Source organism: Ylistrum balloti, unplaced genomic scaffold (genome assembly GCF_031769215.1).
Source record: "Ylistrum balloti isolate Yb309-2 unplaced genomic scaffold, AGI_CSIRO_Ybal_v1 Utg369660, whole genome shotgun sequence".
In the NCBI taxonomy this organism is placed as follows: domain Eukaryota; kingdom Metazoa; phylum Mollusca; class Bivalvia; order Pectinida; family Pectinidae; genus Ylistrum; species Ylistrum balloti.
The window spans coordinates 445,449-466,771 of record NW_026781911.1 but is presented as its reverse complement, the minus strand read 5'-3'; the positions used below and the strand labels follow the sequence as shown (position 1 = coordinate 466,771).

Here is a 21,323-nt window from a genome sequence, read left to right as displayed (position 1 = left end):
TATCTTTATACAGGGAGTTCAAGGTTAAATGAGAAAAGAATCCTCTATCACAAGGAACTAATGTATATAATTGAATATTCGCTGAAAAAAATAATTGAGGATATGTATGTAGTGTTTAAAGGTAAAAAGTATTTACAGAATATTTTTCTTCTCTTGCAGGAGCTTGAAAAGGCAGACATGATCCACGAAGAAGTAAAATTAGCCACAAAACCAGAAACAGATGTTTAATAGCTGCTAGTATTTTGTTAAAGAGACATTGCATGTGTACTTATATGTCAGGACTGTTTGTATCAATAGTCATTACAGACTACAAAATAGTCCTACAACTTACCTGTCAGGGCTGACTACACACAGGTACCTATAACTTACCTGTCAGGACTGACTACAGACAGGTACCTATAACTTACCTGTCAGGGCTGACTACAGACGGGTACCTATAACTTACCTGTCAGGACTGACTACAGACAGGTACCTATAACTTACCTGTCAGGGCTGACTATTGACTGGTACCTATAACTTACCTGTCAGGGCTGACTATTGACTGGTACCTTTAACTTACCTGTCAGGGCTGACCTGTCAGGACTGACTACAGACTGGTACCTATAACTTACCTGTCAGGGCTGACATGTAAGGGCTGACTACAGACAGGTACCTATAACTTACCTGTCAGGGCTGACTACAGACAGGTACCTATAACTTACCTGTCAGGGCTGACTATTGACTGGTACCTATAACTTACCTGTCAGGGCTGACTATTGACTGGTACCTATAACTTACCTGTCAGGGCTGACCTGTCAGGACTGACTACAGACTGGTACCTATAATTTACCTGTAAGTGCTGACTACAGAGAGGTACCTATAACTTACCTGTCAGGGCTGACCTGTCAGGGCTGACTACAGACAGGTACCTATAATTTACCTGTCAGGACTGACTACAGACAGGTACCTATAACTTACCTGTCAGGGCTGACTACAGACAGGTACCTATAACTTACCTGTCAGGACTGATTACAGACTGGTACCTATAACTTACCTGTCCGGACTGACTACAGAGAGGTACCTATAACTTACCTGTCACGGCTTACTACAGACAGGTACCTATAACTTACCTGTCAGGGATGACTACAGACTGGTACCTATAACTTATCTGTGAGGGCTGACTACAGACTGGTACCTATAACTTACCTGTCAGGGCTGACTATTGACTGGTACCTATAGCTTACCTGTCAGGGCTGACCTGTCAGAGTGGTACCTATAACTTACCTGTCAGGGCTGACTACAGACTGGTACCTATAATTTACCTGTCAGGACTGACTACAGACAGGTACCTATAACTTACCTGTCAGGGCTGACTACAGACAGGTACCTATAACTTACCTGTCAGGGCTGACTACAGACAGGTACCTATAATTTACCTGTCAGGGCTGACTACAGACTGGTACCTATAACTTACCTGTCAGGACTGACTACAGACTGGTACCTATAACTTACCTGTCAGGGCTGACTACAGACGGGTACCTATAACTTACCTGTCAGGGCTGACTACAGACTGGTACCTATAACTTACCTGTCAGGGCTGACTACAGACAGGTACCTATAATTTACCTGTCAGGGCTGACTACAGACAGGTACCTATAACTTACCTGTCAAAGATGATGAGTAATTTGTCTCTCATCCCGTCTCAATAGCTATTTCATTAATTATGATCATGTTATGAAATCAGATTTTATAATTAATTTATTTCTCCCAAATAGTTCTTTTTTATTGTGTAGTTAATTATATATCATCATCAGATCTCATTGTGTGTGGGGGAATCCTTAGAGGTATATTATTAGTAAACACAATGCAAATGGGGAATCCTTAAAGGACTATTATTAGTATCATTGAGTGGGGAGTCCTTGAGGATATTATTAGTTTGTTGAGAGGTGTTAATGACAGATCTGTGATTAAGGTAGAGAAAGTCTAGCTGTGATAGAGTTACACAGAGCAGTGACTCAGTCAGATGCTCTTTTATAACCTTGTATATATCAAGAGGTAGGAAGTCCTCCATAAATATTAGCTAGATTGTAGATTTAGCAAAGTGTGTGAATAGCAGAGTAAACACTTGTAGACATTTATCATTAGGAAACAAGAGCATTGCCACAAAAGTGATGTCTTCTGGTTGTCAACATGCAATCAACAGAGGCCATATAAATGTACATGCTTCACTGTTCTATACAACTGAAATCAGAGTTGTAGCTCATGTGGAGGCAGAAGATGAATGATTGAAGTGTCTGGTCTAGAATGTTAACGCATATGACAGTTGATTACTACAAAAACAATTGCAGGCTCAGCAGTGGATAGGAAAATAAAGAAAAGATGAGAGTAGAAGTCAGGGACCAATGGTAGCCCCTAGTTACGGGACCAGCGACAACTGAGCTGATCAAAACATACTATCTGCTGTCAATGAACAAAACAATACCATCTATTCATATTGGATAAGAAGTGTTGAAGGACTTTGGATGTAAGATATCATGTTATTGCTGTGAGAAAAACCCAGAAAGGTTCAGAAAGCATCCAGAGGACAAAGTCTTGATTATCATAATAATGCTCATTTCTCTTCCAAATATGTGTTTTGCTATGTTTTATGTACAGTTGATAGATATGTATACCCTACTCCATGTACACTGGCAATGGTTCTTTTTTGTGAATTGTGCCATTGTATTCGCTCAACTGGTCTGAAGGACCATCCATGGTGTGGTGTGGTGTTGTCAGACCTTGGCATCTGTTGGCCATCATCAGCCCTGTTGATGTTTACTTTCTGTTAACATCTTTTAAAAAAATTCTGAAAAGCTGGAAGACTTATAAGGATTGGTAATTGGTCGGGAAATGGCTGTGTTTAGGGGCTAACAACATTGTTGAGACTTTAACACACATTTAGATATGAACTATATACAGTCCCTTGGAGACACCTTTAAAGCTAACAGTATAATTCCATATATGTCCTGTTCCTGTGACTATGGATATTGCAGCTAGTCACGCACAAGTAACATTTTACCATGTGAGACTGAAAAAAGGGTCCTTTTGTAACCTTTTCACTTAGCAGATATTGTCTGATGGATAATGCAGTAAGTTTTTATCAACACCTTTAAATTGAGACTATAATGGACAAGATCAGTGTTAATGTTCATCTTATACACAATTGTAGGCAGCATCTTGCATCCGATATCTTAATCTCTTAGCTGATGACATTTTTTTGAAGTCTGAACCATCAATCATCAGCAGTAGGCTCTCCCTCCATAACCACAAAGTATGGAAATGTATTCAAGATCAGAGACATAATAAAGTGAGATATATGAATTGGTGTTTAGAATCCCTCTCCCAAACATTCTCTAATGCCAAGGTAAAATATTTCAAGCAACATTCAAATGAGACTCTTTGTCTGTATAAAGATTTCTATGTAAAGTCATTAGATATTTATTCTGGCACATATTTTTCTTCCCTAGTCCTTCCTCTCTAGCCCTTATCCCTAAATTGCAAGATCACAAAGTTGTGGTTATGTTTGAAATATTAAAACATATCTTATGTTCCTTATATCAGGGGTTTTTTTTTACAGGATCTTATTTTTTTTTTAATTTTACAACCCTATCAAAATCATGAGAAACAAAATCTATTTGCTTTTGTTTGTAATATATGATTGGTACAAAGAAAATGGACAAGTAGATTTGTAAGGGATGTCTGTGTTTACTCTTTAATTTGATTGTATAATTGTCCCCAAAAATTTCAGTAGCTATAAATTATTGATATACTACCCGAGTATGAACGTTTGATTAGGTGTTTCCACTTAGAAAAGGCTGACATTTGTTTTCTTGTATTGAGTTCCAAAGTTAAAAGGCTAACTTCTTTAAAATATCATTATATCCCATAAATAATGATCAGACTTATAAACACTTTCAAAGTACAATGAGACAGTTTAAGTGAAATAGGTGTACTGTCGTGGCGGTATTAATTAAAGTTATACAAAGTGATTCATCAACATTAACTTTTGCCACTACATGATGGTTTCTTTATCCACATACAAAAAGGAACGAAACACAAATTGAAATATTTCATCTTTAAAAAATCATACAATTGTAAGTTCACAAGGCAAATTACCATTATAGTCATCAGAATTATCACAGGTGTAATTAAGTTTTATGTGCTTTACTCGCGTTTGTATTTGTCATGTATTAATGAAATTGTTGATTTTGTTTGTTATATTTTAAGAAATTTAATTGAGATGTGTTTGTGTACCATTGTTTCTTTCCAGTACTTAGAAGTTATTTTACTTCATTTTTGTATCCTTGTCAAGCTCTCAGAACAACGACTGTTATGTGATGCATGAGAAAGCGCTCTATGTCATTCTGATTAACTAAGTACCTGATCAAAAATTATTGTCCTCGAAAGTTATTTTGTAGTAAAATTATGACAGATTTCAGCCAAAGCTTAAGATTTATAACCAAAGAATTACATCTGTAATACTTAAATTGAATATCATGTTAAATCCTATATGCTTGTTTCATTACTCTGAAAGCCCAGAGATCTTTCACTTAGATCTGAATTGTTTCAGGATGTTTATTAGCTGTGTATAATTTATTTGGCCATTCTGAGATGAAATCTAGCTCATTGGATATAGCTTTGTTGATCATTACTAATTATTTATTGTGTATATCGGCCATTTAACACTTACTAGTCAAACACCACATTACTAGTCAAATATTAAATTATTCAAACCATTAAATACGTTACTATTTATATGTTGCAGTTGCGGTATACCAGCAATTAACCATATAATTACCAATAGTCATACATTACACTATACAGACCATTAAACACATTTAAAGTCATATGTTACAGTATACTGGCCATTAAACACATTACTATTCATACATTACAGTTTATACAGGCCATTTAACACATTACTGGTCATACATTGCAGTATACTAACCATTAAACTTATTACTAGGCAAATGCCTCACTACTTGTCATACATTACAGTTTATACAGGCCATTTAACAGATTACTAGTCATACCTCACTGTATACCTTGGACACCATAGTATTTTGTCTTTCTCAAAGATCTTTGTTATTTATAAGATATCTCTTTAAAATTAATGTATATTTAATTCATTCAGTAGGTTTCATCGCAGATTATTTAAGAAAATCATGAATAAGGTCAGTCTCATGTATACTTTAAAGTCCCAGATATATTCTAAATTTCTGTTTATTGAATATTTTTTTGTATTGATATGATAAAAAAGATTACATCATAATGTATTGAATCTCAATAGATATGTCTCAAGACCAATTCAAACATGTTTATTTTTGGTGGTTTTGTAAAAAAAATATTAGCATGGCTGCCAATCACAGCAATATAATGGACTATCCAGTAGGGATATTAGTTGTGAGCATTTTTTACACAAAAAAAAAAGTAAGTTAGCGATGATGAGCAATATACTGAAGATTCCTCTAATTAAGTGCTGTAGTAAGTCAGAAAATAACTTATTAGGGTGAGTGATTGTATCAATAATGTGTGAGAGGGCAGCATTGGCTCTAGTGTTATGAATACCTACCTTTACACAACACTGTTTGTATGGTAAATTCCTGCTTCTGAAATTATATACATGTTTAATACAGTGCTTGATTTTATTTGTGCAATAACAGATTTTTGTGTTTTCTGAAGGCTTTTGTTAGTTTTACTGTTGAATTGTTTGTATTTTTACTTATCTAAAATAATCAAAATATTTTGTGTAGACCCCATTAAAAAGTCCAGCACGCTGAGACCAATGTGTCTACACCTGTAAATGGCACTAACAACTGCTGTTTACAACTATCACTACAGATTATAGTTTCATCACAAAGCCAGGTGTGACTACAGATTTAGGTTTCCTCTAAAAGATGGGTGTGATTACAGATTATAGTTACATTGCTAAGTCAGGAGTAACTACAGGTTATATTTACAAAGTGTATTGAAGCGCTATACATTGCCACAATTTTTGTAACCATAATCATTACTTTTTTATATCTTGATGTTGTTTCTTTTTTTAAGATTTCTTTAACAGTTCTTTTCATTATGGTAGTATCTTCAAAATATTATCATAAAGCACTGCATTATTCATATTTTCAACGAAATGGTGTTCAAGACCTGTGTTTTTTTGTAATGCTAAGATTTACAAGCTATAGGTGAGTTTCTTGGCATGGTATATTGATCCCCAAAATTTGTAGTTTTTATTACATCCAATTTCTACAAAACTATAAAACATGCTTTGATGTTGGTAGATCTTATAAGTAAAATGAAACTTATTTTTTAACAGCATGAAAAACTGATGGCCTTGCTATTTATTTTTCCATAAGAACATAATTTAAAAGTAGTTATACCATGTTCCTTTGGCTCCTACTCTAGAGGCCTGTCAGGTTTAGTGGCCTCTTTTAGTGGATTACTAGATGGCATACTGATAAGTGTTTGGTGCAGGACTAAATTATAATGAAGATAAAAACAAATTGTTTGCAGTTAGTAACTTTCGTTGCATTCAATTACCACTTTGAAGAAAGTTTTTCATGGAAAATTCAGTCCTGGTCCACCAAGCTACTCAAAACATCTTGTGACAGCCCTATAACGTTGGAACAGACACTGTCCTGTGAAGTTCTGTATACATCAGATAACAGGCGGAGAACTGTGACAAAGCACCTTGCTAGAGGAATGGTACTTTTGAATTTATGTACAAGTTTGTGAAAGTCTTTGACCCGCACCTTGCCACAGAGCAATATGATATGCCTGTTGTGTTCTATTTAAGAGAATCTCGTCGTGATTTGTGATAGCAGTCGATGGGTACAGAAGGCTGTGATGATTTGCTAGGCATGTGAAGAGAGTGAGAGTGTGTGCTGAATCATCTAGACATTTTAATATTCTCTAGCATTACCACATTTGTTGTACCCACTTGTTGACTTGTTTTATTTTGTGTGTCTATTTTATATGATGCTAATGTATCCAGTCATCTGTAACTTGTTCTTTAAATGATTGTTTTACCCTTTCAGTTATGTCTTTTAAAAATAAAATATTTACACTAGATTTCATAGAATTTTTTCTGGCTCATTTATTCATACATATATTGTAAAACAATACCAGATTACCAGTGGTTTAAACCGAACTTGCTAACATGACCTTGACCTTTGACATGATGACTTTGCCATCTTTCTGTATCTGGGACAACTTGTTTGATTCTAAATTGATTTACTTATAACAACATATTAATCAATTACAAGAATCTTACATTTTGTTTGTGACCCTGATCTTGGATCTGGTGATCTTAATATGGTCATGTTTTATGATATGGTGCAATATACATGTTAACTACATGTGTAGTTAATTTTCTGCCTATTACATTATGTTAAACACTTCTCTGAGTGGAGTAATACAAAAAAAAGTTTCAACACATTTTACAAATTTCAACTTTATTACAAAGTTGTAAATATATCAATGTATCACAGACAATTATAAATAAACATCGGAGATTTGTATGAGGTGTGATGAATGATCACAGAACTTAAACAGGCAGATGTGTGTATAATTTGTGGGAAATTATCTTATAATCTTCTCTATAATACAACATGTATTTTGACATAATATTTCTGTTATAGTTATGATAGTGAATAAAGGATCAAACCAAAAATCTCTCCAATGTATTCATGTGGATGGTTAACTTACAGAAGACTGATGATTTGTAAACATCTACCTTTATCAAGAGTAAAATGGACGGCTAACTTTGAGGCAAAAGTACATTCATACATACAAAATTAAAAGAAAAACTAAACAAGACATGTCAGTCATATTAAACATACCCATCAGGATACAGTATATAACATCACTTAACCATTAACATCAATTTACAAGACATTTAAATACTAAAAAAGACACTTACAATAACTGAGAATTGGACGATTATACCAAAATGTTCTCAACAGCAGCTTCAGAGAGAACTGTCCTTGGTAGAAATAAATACAACCAGACATGTTTACAACCATGTAAATTTTCCCGGTGGATATCTGTGTAATCTTTGAAGTTTGACTTCTATAGAGGATGAGTGTCTGGAAGAATACCAATGGAAAGCAAATCACAGAAAGAGCAGATAGGCTTCAGTCTGTCTACATAAGATGCGAGACAGCATTAGAGTACTGCCATTTCAAACAGATACCTGGTGTTAACAAATTACTCAAGCATGGGAATTGTTCTCATTGGCTGCATAAAGGAAGGAAATGTTGAACTCTTGGGATAGCAAATGTCCTTTTAACTCATGCATTTGTTTTCTGTTGTCCAGTTGAGAGTAGCACGACTTATACTATTAACAGATCTTGTGACTGTATAGTATTTCCAGGTGTACATTTGTTTGAGTGTTTGTATAATTTCCAGGTGTACATTTGTTTCCAGGTGTACACTTGTTTCAGTGTGTGTATAATTTCCAGGTGTACATTTGTTTCAGAGTGTGTATAATTTCCAGGTGTACACTTGTTTCAGTGTGTGTATAATTTCCAGGTGTACACTTGTTTCAGTGTGTGTATAATTTCCAGGTGTACATTTGTTTCAGTGTGTGTATAATTTCCAGGTGTACATTTGTTTGAGTGTTTGTATAATTTCCAGGTGTACATTTGTTTGAGTGTTTGTATAATTTCCAGGTGTACATTTGTTTCAGTGTGTGTATAATTTCCAGGTGTACATCTGTTTGAGTGTTTGTATAATTTCCAGGTGTACATTTGTTTGAGTGTGTGTATAATTTCCAGGTGCACATTTGTTGGTAGAGGTACTAAGCCACCACCAAAGACTCGCTGACAGGCATGCTGATCACACCTGTAATTATAGGTATACTCTTGCCTTCTTTTAATACAAATACCTGAAACAGAGAAAAGTTACAAACATGAATAACATGACAATTTTGTTTTAGGTAGCAGGTTCATATCATCATTTCTTTTTAGCTTGTTGATACAATACCCAAATAGAGCTATCCATCAATCATCAATGGACTATTGTGTACAAATGCTCAGGATTGAAATTATGGGTAAGTTTTTGGTATCAGCATCTAAACTTATATCATTACAACTTTGAGAATGACACCATCTGCTTTATTCAAAACAAGAAAAGACAGAGGGGAAAATTCTTGCCTCCTAAAGTTTGAAATGCAAGGCAATCTTACATAATCTATTGAATTTAATGAGAGAGTTGAACATAACACTTAGCCAAAAAAAAGTTTCATCTGAGGCCAAAAACAAAATCCCAAGGCAAATGTTTTCTCTAAACAGAATGACCTCGAGTATGACCTCTTTACCTTGACATTGTCTGATACTCCTTTGTCATTCAAACATTCTACAAATGTCTCAAAGGCATAGTTAAGGCCAGGGACAAGCATGGGTACCTGTTAGGGTTAAAAAAAGGGTAGAAATACAATGCTGACAGCTTTATTCTATTTAACCAAGAAAACTTACACATGTCACAAAAGTGCTGTTGCTAGCAAATTATTTCTTACTCTAAAATTAGAATATGCACAACAGAAAATAAAAAATAAGCTCAATGTTTTAAGTTCATAATATATTATTTGTTTTGTCTTAGTTACGATTCTTCTTGTTTTTCAGTTACATTGCTATTGGATTGCTAAGGAATTGTGTGATTCCAGTCACAGATGCTGAGTAATAAATGAATAACAATTACCACACCACTTGGTAACACAATTTTGATCATGACACCTTTGTACACAAGATATTAGCATATACACTTAACATGTCAAAACTAGTTCACATCTTGATTTAAGCCAGAAAAACAATGTTATGTATAGACCAATTTTAGGATAAATGTTTTGAAGAACAGATATTCTGATAAATATGGCAAGGCTACCTGTATGAGAGACTTCTTCAGTGTGTAAAGCCTGTCATCATACTGAAAGGTTATGAGCAGGTTGGTGGACGGATGACTTAAGGATGTATTTTGTAAATTTACAGTCAATTTAAATGTAGGACCGATCCCTTGAACCTGAAATTGAAAATTAAAGATAAAATATATTGTATATGTATATCATTGTTATCATAACTTACTGACAATGCTGACAGAGTATCAGTTATCATAACTTACTGACAATGCTGACGGAGTATCAGTTATCATAACTTACTGACAATGCTGACGGAGTATCAGTTATCATAACTTACTGACAATGCTGACAGAGTATCAGTTATCATAACTTACTGACAATGCTGACAGAATATCAGTTATCATAACTTACTGACAATGCTGACAGAGTATCAGTTATCATAACTTACTGACTATCCTGATGATGAATCATTTGTATCAAAACTAAAAAAATGCCAATAAAAACTTATGAAAGATTTAATGTTTCTTTTCTGAAGTTCTTGAATTTTCTTTAATTTCATAACATGGATCTATACAATCTTAATCTTAGCACAGATGCATTGATACTTAGAAATATGCATTTAAACATAAAACAAGAAACAGGGAGACATTTACCTTGGTCATGATTTTATCCAGGTAATGTTTAATATTGAGATGTTTACCAGGGCATTGTAGATGAGTGCAGACATTTACCTGGGCATTGGGTTTGAGAGTAGACGTTTACCTGGGCATTGGGTTTGAGAGTAGACGTTTACCTGGGCATTGGGTTTGAGTCAAGACGTTTACCTGGGTATTGGGTTTGAGTCAAGACGTTTACCTGGGCATTGGGTTTGAGTCGAGATGTTTACTAGGGCATTGTAGATGAGTGCAGATATTTACCTGGATGTTGGATTTGAGAAGAAATGCTTACCTGGGCATTGGCTTTGAGAGTAGACGTTTACCTGGGCATTGGATTTGAGTCAAGACGTTTACCTGGGCATTGGGTTTGAGTCAAGACGTTTACCTGGGCATTGGATTTGAGTCAAGACGTTTACCTGGGCATTGGGTTTGAGTCAAGACGTTTACCTGGGCATTGGGTTTGAGTCAAGATGTATACTTAGGTGTTGGATTTGAGCAGAGATGCTTACCTGAGCATCGGTTTTGAGTGGAGTTGTTTACCTGGGCATTAGGTTTGAGTGGAGTTATTTACCTGTGCATTGGGTTTGAGTGGAGAACTTTACCTGGGCGTTCAGTTTCAGTGGAGTTGTTTACCTGACATTAGGTTTGAGTGGAGAACTTTACCTGGGCGTTCAGTTTCAGTGGTTCTGTGGGATCTGCTGACACTGGATTCATGCTGTTCTCTAGAGACTTGACATACTCTCGTGCAGTATTTAACCGAAGCAGATACAGGTCTCTCTGGAATGTTCTGTGCATTGCTGTAAAAAATATTTCCAATTCATACATCAGCAGACATAATTTCATTTTAATAATATTATAAAGTTACAACAATTGTTTATATTTGTTAACTGATCAGGTATTTGAAAATCGCTGCAAATTAGATCAGTTTATTATGCAACAAATTCTTTGACTTTATCCAAATCTCTCCAATTTCTATTACCTAAATTTTTTTTTAAAAATGAAGTAGTATCAAGTCATCAGCAAGACTATGTGATCACTGTATACTTACTGACAGCATTATCACGCTCCCTCATTGTCTGATCCACAAATAGCTTTGTTTTCTTTGGCACGTTAAGTCTTGTATTTTGGGCTACAGGGGGACCAGCTGATATATCTTTTTCCTCAAAGGTGGCATTTCTGCGCAGGATCTTCAGCACAAGTCCTCCACCTGCACAAGGTTTATACTATAATTTTAAATATTTGAAGTAGAAACACCCTTTTCAGCATTTCGGCAGCTTTTAATTACCTACTATATACAAAGCATAAAATAAAGTGGATGTGAGTATCAAACTTCAGTGACACAAACAATCAATTAAAAAATACAATTTGAATTATCAAGAATCATGCCATTGATTGCAAAAGATATATGAATAAGGAGAAAACAGGATACAATGTGTTTACATTTACATACCTCTTGTGGTCATAACCAATGTGCCATCCTCCCGACCAAAGCGGCCAAATTTCAGTCCTGTGACGACATCATCAGTGCTGATAACGTTTACTAGGTACTTCTCCTTGTAGATGTGTACTTTACAGTTATTAAGAGCCACAATAACTGCTTTAAACCCACGAGATTTGTAATCCATGGTTTCCATTGTTGTTATTGCAGCTGGCATCTTGACTGTCCACAGCTTTTTACCCTGATATAGTAATAGTACTTAAGATGGATGTTCATTTATGTTGTTTGATGTCTTTAGTATTCATATATTTGAAATACATGTGAAAAAACAAATAAAAAAAAAAAAGTACTTCAGATAAAGTTTAGAGGATATCAGAGGCAACAATCATTGGAGACTTGTACTAACCTCAGAAGTGTATCACTGGGAGGACATTAGACTTGTACTAACCTTTGAGGTGTAGCAGTGGAGAATGTTAGACTGGTACTAACCTTTGAGGTGTAGCAGTGGAGAATGTTAGACTTGTACTAACCTTTGAGGTGTAGCAGTGGAGAATGTTAGACTGGTACTAACCTTTGAGGTATAGCAGTGGAGAATGTTAGACTTGTACTAACCTTTGAAGTATAGCAGTGGAGAATGTTAGACTGGTACTAACCTTTGAGGTGTAGCAGTGGAGAATGTAAGACTGGTACTAACCTTTGAGGTGTAGCAGTGGAGAATGTAAGACTGGTACTAACCTTTGAGGTGTAGCAGTGGAGCATTTCATCCATAGTTCCGACATAAATAGTCTTGTTAATACGTTCCAGGCCAACTGGTTGAGAGTTCAATTCTATACAGTTCTTGGCAACATCTGTTGTTCCCCTATCAAACAAATATATTAACATCCTCATTGTGTGAACAAGAACTGATGTCTAATTGTTATTGTATTATTAGAATGTCTTATTTCTATTTTTAGATATCTTGTGAAAATAAATGTTATGAATTAATTTACAAATAATAGACAATATTTAGATATAAATATATTATCTGGTATTAAGATTGCTGTCCAGAACATATCACATGCAATGGGTATAAAATACAGAAAAACACTATCTAAAGGCTCTTCAATATACATAACAGGAATAAAACTAAACATGAACTTAACAAAGTAGTGTAAGCACATCACACACATTCAGCGTCCCTTCACCTTTGTGGCTAAGGTTGGAAAAGTGATACGAAAGTGAAGACAAGTTAAAGTAATGTAACAGTGAAGACGATTTGAGAGTAAGGAATGAACAAAGTAGTGTAGAATCAATTGGCTATAAATGAGAGCCTGACAAGTACCTTTTAAGTGTGTAGATACAGCCATTACGACATGCCACTACAATCCGATACTCAACATCATACAGACCAGTAACACTCAGGAACACAGGTACACTTGGCAACTCAATCTACAATACAAAATACACAATTGTAAACCACACAATAAGTGGTGTGAATAAATATGTAATTTCAAATTGATGATTTAGTGACATGGGAATAGTTTATCTCATGTATTCAATGCAAGAAAATTTATGGTACAATTACATGTAGGCATGGAAGTAAACGATTTTTATCACTACTATCTTTTAATTGAATTGTTTTAGTAGCCAGGACTAAATTAATTTTTTGTCAAGATTTCAGTGATGGACTGAGACTGCACTAGACTTCTGATATCAGTAAGCCTTCTCTGGTCTTGATAACTAGACAATTTGAGAGTTAACTCAATAAATTCAATTTTCAGGAGTTTTCACATCACAACTTTCCCATTTCATGGTAGACATACTGTGGTGAGAACAGTGAAGGCTTCTGGATCCAGAACATAAACAGCCTTGTTTTCTGTGCCCAGTACCAAACAGCAAATAGCATCCTCATCTGCCATTGACTTCTTCATTGTGCTCAAACAGCTGATCACAGTCTGTAGAAAATGTAATCAACATATAGCAATATGACAACATGCAATGCACTAAAAAATCATTGAAAGTGGTATAATATGGTATAACACACAGATACCACAAAGACATAGAGACAATGATACGTAGCAAATGTCCAAAAGACTAAAGGCTGGGGTTGGTATGTGGTACAATCTAAGAGACTGAAGGTTGGGGTTGATATGTGGTACAAGTCTAAGAGACTGAAGGCTGGGGTTGGTATGTGATACAAGTCTAAGAGACTGAAGGCTGGGGTTGATATGTGGTACAAGTCTAAGAGACTGAAGGCTGGGGTTGGTATGTGATACAAGTCTAAGAGACTGAAGGCTGGGGTTGGTATGTGATACAAGTCTAAGAGACTGAAGGCTAGGGTTGGTATGTGATACAAGTCTAAGAGACTGAAGGCTAGGGTTGGTATGTGATACAAGTCTAAGAGACTGAAGGCTGGGGTTGGTATGTGATACAAGTCTAAGAGACTGAAGGCTGGGGTTGATATATGATACAAGTCTAAGAGACTGAAGGCTGGGGTTGGTATGTGATACAAGTCTAAGAGACTGAAGGCTAGGGTTGGTATGTGATACAAGTCTAAGAGACTGAAGGCTGGGGTTGGTATGTGATACAAGTCTAAGAGACTGAAGGCTGGGGTTGATATATGATACAAGTCTAAGAGACTGAAGGCTGGGGTTGGTATGTGGTACAATCTAAGAGACTGAAGGCTGGGGTTGATATGTGGTACAAGTCTAAGAGACTGAAGGTATGATACATATTGTAAGGTATGGATAAGGCAGTCTACCTTCAACTTGTAGGGATTTCATAATATAAAGTCCTTAAGACTTAAGGTTTGATATTGCCAGAAGGTTGATAAGGAGATGGATACTGCCAGTCATTGATACTCTCCATGTATAAAAGCCTTAGGGTACTAACCTGCCTCTTCAGTGGCATGTGTTTGTAGAGATTAGCAAATGCTTCCATGTCCCCAATGTCGGTCATCTGCAGGAACCGTAGTGACCGCACTGTCAACACTGTACCCTCAGCTCTGTAACGGAAAATGCTTTCTTTAAGCCATACAAAATTGTGGACACATGGTGATGTTTGAGTTAAAACATATAAATTCTAAATAATAACTATACATAGATGAATATAAAGAATTTGCTTTGATGCTGTGTTATATACCTGTGTCCTGTACTCAATACACAGAACTGTGCATAAATAAGCATAAATAACATACTAAAATGTATGTAGGTATCTATAAGCTGTAAATCAGTAGAAAAATCAACAACTGAAACATTTTGTATGCCTTCAGCAATTATTAAAAAATTAATAGGAATAAGTGATTTTTTTAAAAGTTATAAATCTTTACAGATTTTATAATCAGATTTCCACAAGATTTCTCCTTTATGATAATACTTACCTCATACCCTCAAGCATTTCTCTCAGAACAAATACATTAATTTTTTCCTGTAAGTGAAAATAAGTCCTTACATTTTATATGTCTCAAATCATGCCATACCATTGAATCTATTTAGGTGTGAAATCATGACAGATAATCCAGTATACTTATGTGTGAATCTTGACAAACCATCTTATCTATATGTACATGGGCTTTTAAATGAAAGGCTTGGATGAAATGCTATTTCAGATATAAAATGTACTGGTTGCTATACATGTAGTTATCACACAGCAGATAAAAATAACTAACATGTTAATTGACTTTAGCATCTCTTTATCAAATAAACTGGAGTAACATTATTGACACAAAGTCTGTCAATGAGATATGTATGTTGACCATTAACCTCTTTCAGTAAATTTGACATAGGGTGTACTTGTGTTAACTTAAACAGATAGTGCTACTACACCCGATCATTTCATCACTGACTTTTCATAGAGCAATCATTAGAAAGTTAGAGTTTAGTGCAAAAGATAGTATACACAAACTGCCTCAACGTATCCAATTTATTCCCTCTCCACATATAGATTGAAAAAAAAAACTTGACTTTCTAGTAAATCAATTAAAATGTAAACTTTTCACTAATTTTGAAAATCATTTACCTCCTTAACTTGTGTCCAGAGGTCTAGCTCCACTGTATTCACATCCAATGTGGGCAATGTGAATTTGAAGTATGGTCTCAAATTTTTGTAGATGTATATATACGGGCCAGATGCAACAGCTATAGCTGGGAATTACAGAATAATCACAAACATGTCACAACATACTGATATTGTAGCCCGGAATCCTGTAACCAGACAATGCTATCACATTCACTTCAAACACCTGCATCAATGGACAATTCTTTAGCATCATTCTTTGTAAATGTGAAAATGTAATCACTGACAATGAAAGAGTATAGAAACAGACAATTATGCACTGCTTGTTTTACTGTAAACTTGGTAATATTTGTATGGATTAGATTTTGCTACAATTGCAGTGATTAAAGAAAGCGGGATATCAACTACCAAGCAAACATATTTTTTAGCAAATTAAAATCTTTGAAAAAAAAAGTTATATGCTTATTACCATGGATTCCATTGTAAAGACTACCATGTATGTGAAATTCATTTCTACAAACTTTCAAAAAAACTGGGACGTCTGGTATTACATTTTGTTGATGCTGATTTTATCCAATGTTTATATCTGAAGAATGACTGAATTCAACTTTAATGTGTCCAATAACAAATGTCTAATTGAGAAATTTACAAACAGGATGCAAATGACAGGTTCAATGGACACATGATCTGCTACCATAGAATTCTGGTTTCCATATACTGGTGCAGAAAATGTTTTCCATCTGTAGAAACATTATCATAAACTGTACATCATTTGTGATTCCTGATGAACAAATAAGCACTTATTTAATATATACCTGGCATCCTTGGCTCCAGGATATCCATATAGAATGTCACAACCCCAGTAGGTAGATCAATAATGGCATTTTCACTCATCAAGTTTGTTCCTGAAAGAATACAAAAACACCTATTAATATTTTAGAATTCACAATGAAAAGTTTACCGATGTTAAAACAAAACCATCTTGCATGCAATAATATGACACACAATTTTTTATCATAATATATGTAACTGTGTGTTTGTTTTATTGTTTATAATAGATAAATTGTTCTATCTTGTCTAATCATTGATCTACATATTGATAAACACCATTATAAATTTGTTTTGTCTTGTCTAATTATTGTTCTATGTTTACATACCTTTGTAAACTTTGAGTTTCATGTTATATGACCCTGTGCCAAGATCAGCTATCACCAGTTTCCAGTCACCATCTGCCTGTATGTCTGACAGGGCCACACACTGTGTCAGGGTATACAAGGAGGCCACCGGGTCATGATATGCATCCAGCCATTTTTCAGCACCAGGTCTGCAAAAAAATAAAAAAATCATCAAGATGATCCAACAAGATGGAAACATTGCTGTCTAAGAAATGTATGGATTTCACTCTCAATATTCATTAATAGAACCTTTCAGCCCTTTTAGGATAGGGGGTCACAACCCAAAGGGCAGATCATTAAGTCATCAAACACAAGGCTTGCTCCAATAAAATGTACTCTTGCTTTTCTATACATGTTTTTATTAACAAATTGGTGATTTAGATAAGTTACCATCTTGATGATAACACAGGATTTTCAGGTTTGAGGAAAACACAAGATTTCAGAAGCCGACAAACTTGCATATGTGTGTGACCTCAGAAAAGTAGTTCCACTTTCTGGTCATGTCAGTGGTGCCACTTAAGTTGTTTTCAGAATGTGCAAAAGGGCATGTGTAGCTTGTCTCAACCTGAAGGTGAGACAAGAAAATCACAAACTGGGAAATGGCATGATTTCCCTGTCCGGGGTAAGAGATGTTTCTTTTCTGCACTCCTGCATCTATGTCAGAGCAAAATCAAAGGCTTATAATTCATCATTTGACTGCCACTGTCAGAGACTGGTCTTTAACTCCACATAACAATCTCATGACAGTTTATTTTTCCGTACCTTCATAACAACAACTAACATAAGTTATTATAGAAATGTCAGTCTTTCTAATAATGTATTAGGTATCTCACTGTTATATATCATATAATACTATGTCTGAATGCCAACTCATGCATGGGTCACTAAAATTTCATGTTATGTAAGGCAGCTCTTAGGACACCACAGAAGCCAGAGCCATGCTCTTCAAAGACTAGGATTTGAGAATCAAAATCAGTGACAAGACTGAGTTACCTCCCTTCCATGAGTGTTACCTTTATCTTTTGGATTGTCTGAAAACTGTAAGTAGTTCTCTAATGGAAAAATATTCGTTATTTAACGATGAGATAAAGCAGCATGGTGAAAGAAATAAAAACTCATTTAGTAACTCCATATAACAGTTGCTTAACGTGATTATGAAGAGTTACAACTTCATTTATTGGTACCAGAATATATTTATTATTTAAAATTCCTTTAAAGAATATCTCACATTCAAACCATGTATAGTGTGCATGATATATGTAAATTTGGATTTAGGTGTTTGACTATGCAAATATCCTGGTATCTGAAAAGTGATTTTGCATATGACTTTATGATAGAACTTCATTCTCCACCACAATAGCATATGGTAGTATTCAAGGCTTGCAAAGTCTGAACAAGGTAAGAAAGTTAAGACCTATCAATCAATCACTAAATCAACAACACATTCAACCTGGTATTTTTTTTATCAACACAGGTAGACTACCCGGTACTCAAATTTTTATTTGCCTTATTCACCTTGTTTCATTCTGATGCCTCTGTTTTGGAAATTATAATCCTTACCCTCCTTTCTGACTTTATCTTAACATCTCAAGGGAAAGAATTCCGACTATCGAGCCTAACAATTGTAACAGAGGTCCCTACGTGAGCGCAAATGTAAAAGAGGTCATTATTTATTTTAATGTCCCAACTAGGATTCAAACCTAGAACCCCTGCCTTACAAATTTGATGCTCAACCAACTAAGCTAAAGAGAAGTTCTCTTTAGTTAAGCACTATATTGCAGCTAGTATTTTAGCAAGGTTACACAAACAATAGAAAGATATGATTATGGATATATACAATGAGTTTGCTTCTGTGTAGCGTAGGCCGTTGAAACGGTTGAAAAGGATGATATCTTAATTTTAGTTCATTGATTTAAGCTTGACAGGAAAATCCGAAACTGTACATTTTGAACTTTACATATATCAGGTCTAACATCTGGTACATGTGTGTTCTTGTATAGTGGAATAATTCCAGACTAACTGAAACGTTTCAACCGGGTTATGCGAAAGCAGCTGTAGTGTAGTCAAGTGGGACTACCATGCATGATCTTATTATGGCTATCCACAGGGAATACCATATAACATACAATTTATCCCTTGGATGTAATGTGTCGTGTATGGTTTATTGAATTGTAAACAAATCAACCTTTTTTCTTTGCATGTATTTTGTATCTTTCTTTAGCTTGATTAAAAATAATTCCAGTGAGGGTGGGGGATGTAGTTGCAATATTGGCAATAAACAATGGTTACATATCTTCCTTAAATATATTTCATGATCCAAATATCTCCTTACTTAGTCTTTTCGACTGTTTGATCCGCCTGTTCGTCACTCATCTTTCTAATCTATTGCTTTGAATGTCGAATTTGTGATGTAGACTTCAGTTGTGAACGTAAACATTCCTCACGATTCACAACCGGAAATGGATTTCATTTTCAGCTCCGATGATACGGTTGATATATAAAGAAGATTGTCAAATATGAGTTATAAACCGAATACATTGAAGACCTCAAAACAGTGTAATATTTTTCCAATTTTTAACATAACTGTTCAGATCACTTGTAAATACAACAACAAAAACTCACTTCAATTCTGCGGTCCTGCTAATTTCCCGCCAAATTATAAATCTTAATCAACAGATACGTTTGCAGAATAGTCTGAATGCTGAATATCCACGTCAAATATGTAACGTTAATTTAGGTAAATTGACTTTATAGTACAAATATACAAAGCGATCGATAATTCTATCACTGGTGTCCGAATTGTAAGACTTCCAGGGGCGTCATATCTTTGGCATGACCGAATAACCAATACAGCATTGTCTACGTTTTTAAACAAAAACAAGTGAATAAATTCAGTTGTCTCGCTTTCGGTAAAAACACACAACTTTATCATCTCAATTGCTACTAGTGTTGCTAAAATTAGAACACGGGCAAATTCATGCTCACCTACAATATATATGACGTACACTGGATATTCAAATGGGTATACATTGATGATATAAATTGTTATTTTAACATAAAGTTATTTTTGTTAGATATATACAGTGTAACATTGGCTATTGGTTCATCTTCATAAATCGACCTTCTGTTTTGTTGCAAATGTTTGATTATGAAATGATTTTGCAAAGTAACTAATTGATTACTCAAAGCAGAGACGTATATAACACATTTATATACGTCTCTGCTCAAAGCAGTGACTACATGTACTTCTCAGAGACTAATACCTATATGTTTGGTTGTTCCCAAACTTGTTTTTGTGTTTTTATATTAAATTATCCTGCATTTGAGTCATTAATTAATTAATTTATTTATTTTTCATAGCAGTTACTGTCACTCAAATGTGGGATCATTATACAAAACAGATGTTGGTCCTTGCTAGGTGCCTGGGTATCGTGACTGGTTTATGATATATGTAGGCCTATCCTAGGCATTATATTGTCCTGTCCCGGCTTCCTGAACTCTGTGATATAAGGAGGCACTGGCAGCTGTTGTGATACTTGTGTTTCAAAACATAGGCATCATAGCACTAGCCTAAGGCTGTTCAGCATCTTTATTATTGAATCAGTAATGGAAGAATGCATCATTAGCAAGACACAAAATATAAAAGAAGAGCTATAAGTGAGAAGTCCCTTTATACATGTAATGATATATAAAGAGTGTTTTAACACCTGGACCACAATAAACAAGTTTAGATAAAGTTCATATGGTTTTTTAGAAGTACAATTCAAAACAATTCTAGAGTATAATTCAATTCCAATCTTCTTTTTTCATCAACACCTGATAATTGTAACATGTACAGTTCTCATGACCAGCACCTTAAGTTAACTTTCATCAAGATAAGGTCAAATACATTTTTCTTTACCATTTAACCAGTTTTGCATCCACTATTACAGCCTTTCAGCGGACAGGTAAAAATGGATCTTCATAAAACCTGTTTTTTTTTTTACATTTTTTTTCCTATTGGAAAGGCAAGACAAATTGCCCTGATAATTCTCATATGGATCTGCATGATTATTTAGAAAAACTATATATGATGAATTATTGATGATCATGTGTAATATTGATGGCTATAAGCTAAAGGATCCCTTGGAAAAAAACCCATTCAAATTGTGTACCTGCAAGTCATGAATTAGCAATCAGATGTAATTAGTATG

At 34.9% G+C, this 21,323-nt stretch overlaps 2 protein-coding genes across 2 annotated transcripts in view; one reads left to right on the top strand and one right to left on the bottom strand.

The window, feature by feature from the left end:
- LOC132558785 (1-phosphatidylinositol 4,5-bisphosphate phosphodiesterase beta-4-like) overlaps nt 1–7,096 on the top strand; it is a 74,669-nt gene extending 67,573 nt beyond the window's left edge. Inside the window, exon 33 of the mRNA XM_060223395.1 lies at nt 160–7,096. Within this exon, the coding sequence (XP_060079378.1) occupies nt 160–228 (69 nt within the window). The 3' untranslated portion in view covers nt 229–7,096. The remainder of the gene's footprint in view (nt 1–159) is intronic.
- Nucleotides 7,097–7,452: 356 nt separating this feature from the next.
- Nucleotides 7,453–19,551, bottom strand: LOC132558589 (Bardet-Biedl syndrome 1 protein homolog). The gene is made up of 15 exons (XM_060223180.1): nt 19,463–19,551; nt 17,113–17,279; nt 16,771–16,860; nt 15,959–16,083; nt 15,321–15,367; nt 14,834–14,945; nt 13,765–13,896; nt 13,284–13,390; nt 12,698–12,821; nt 11,975–12,203; nt 11,573–11,731; nt 11,188–11,321; nt 9,898–10,032; nt 9,335–9,421; nt 7,453–8,902 (listed from the first exon to the last, which is right to left on the bottom strand). The coding sequence occupies exons 1-15, from the start codon at nt 19,501–19,503 to the stop codon at nt 8,816–8,818; spliced, it is 1,776 nt and encodes a 591-aa protein (XP_060079163.1). The 5' UTR covers nt 19,504–19,551; the 3' UTR covers nt 7,453–8,815.
- Nucleotides 19,552–21,323: the final 1,772 nt, after the last annotated feature.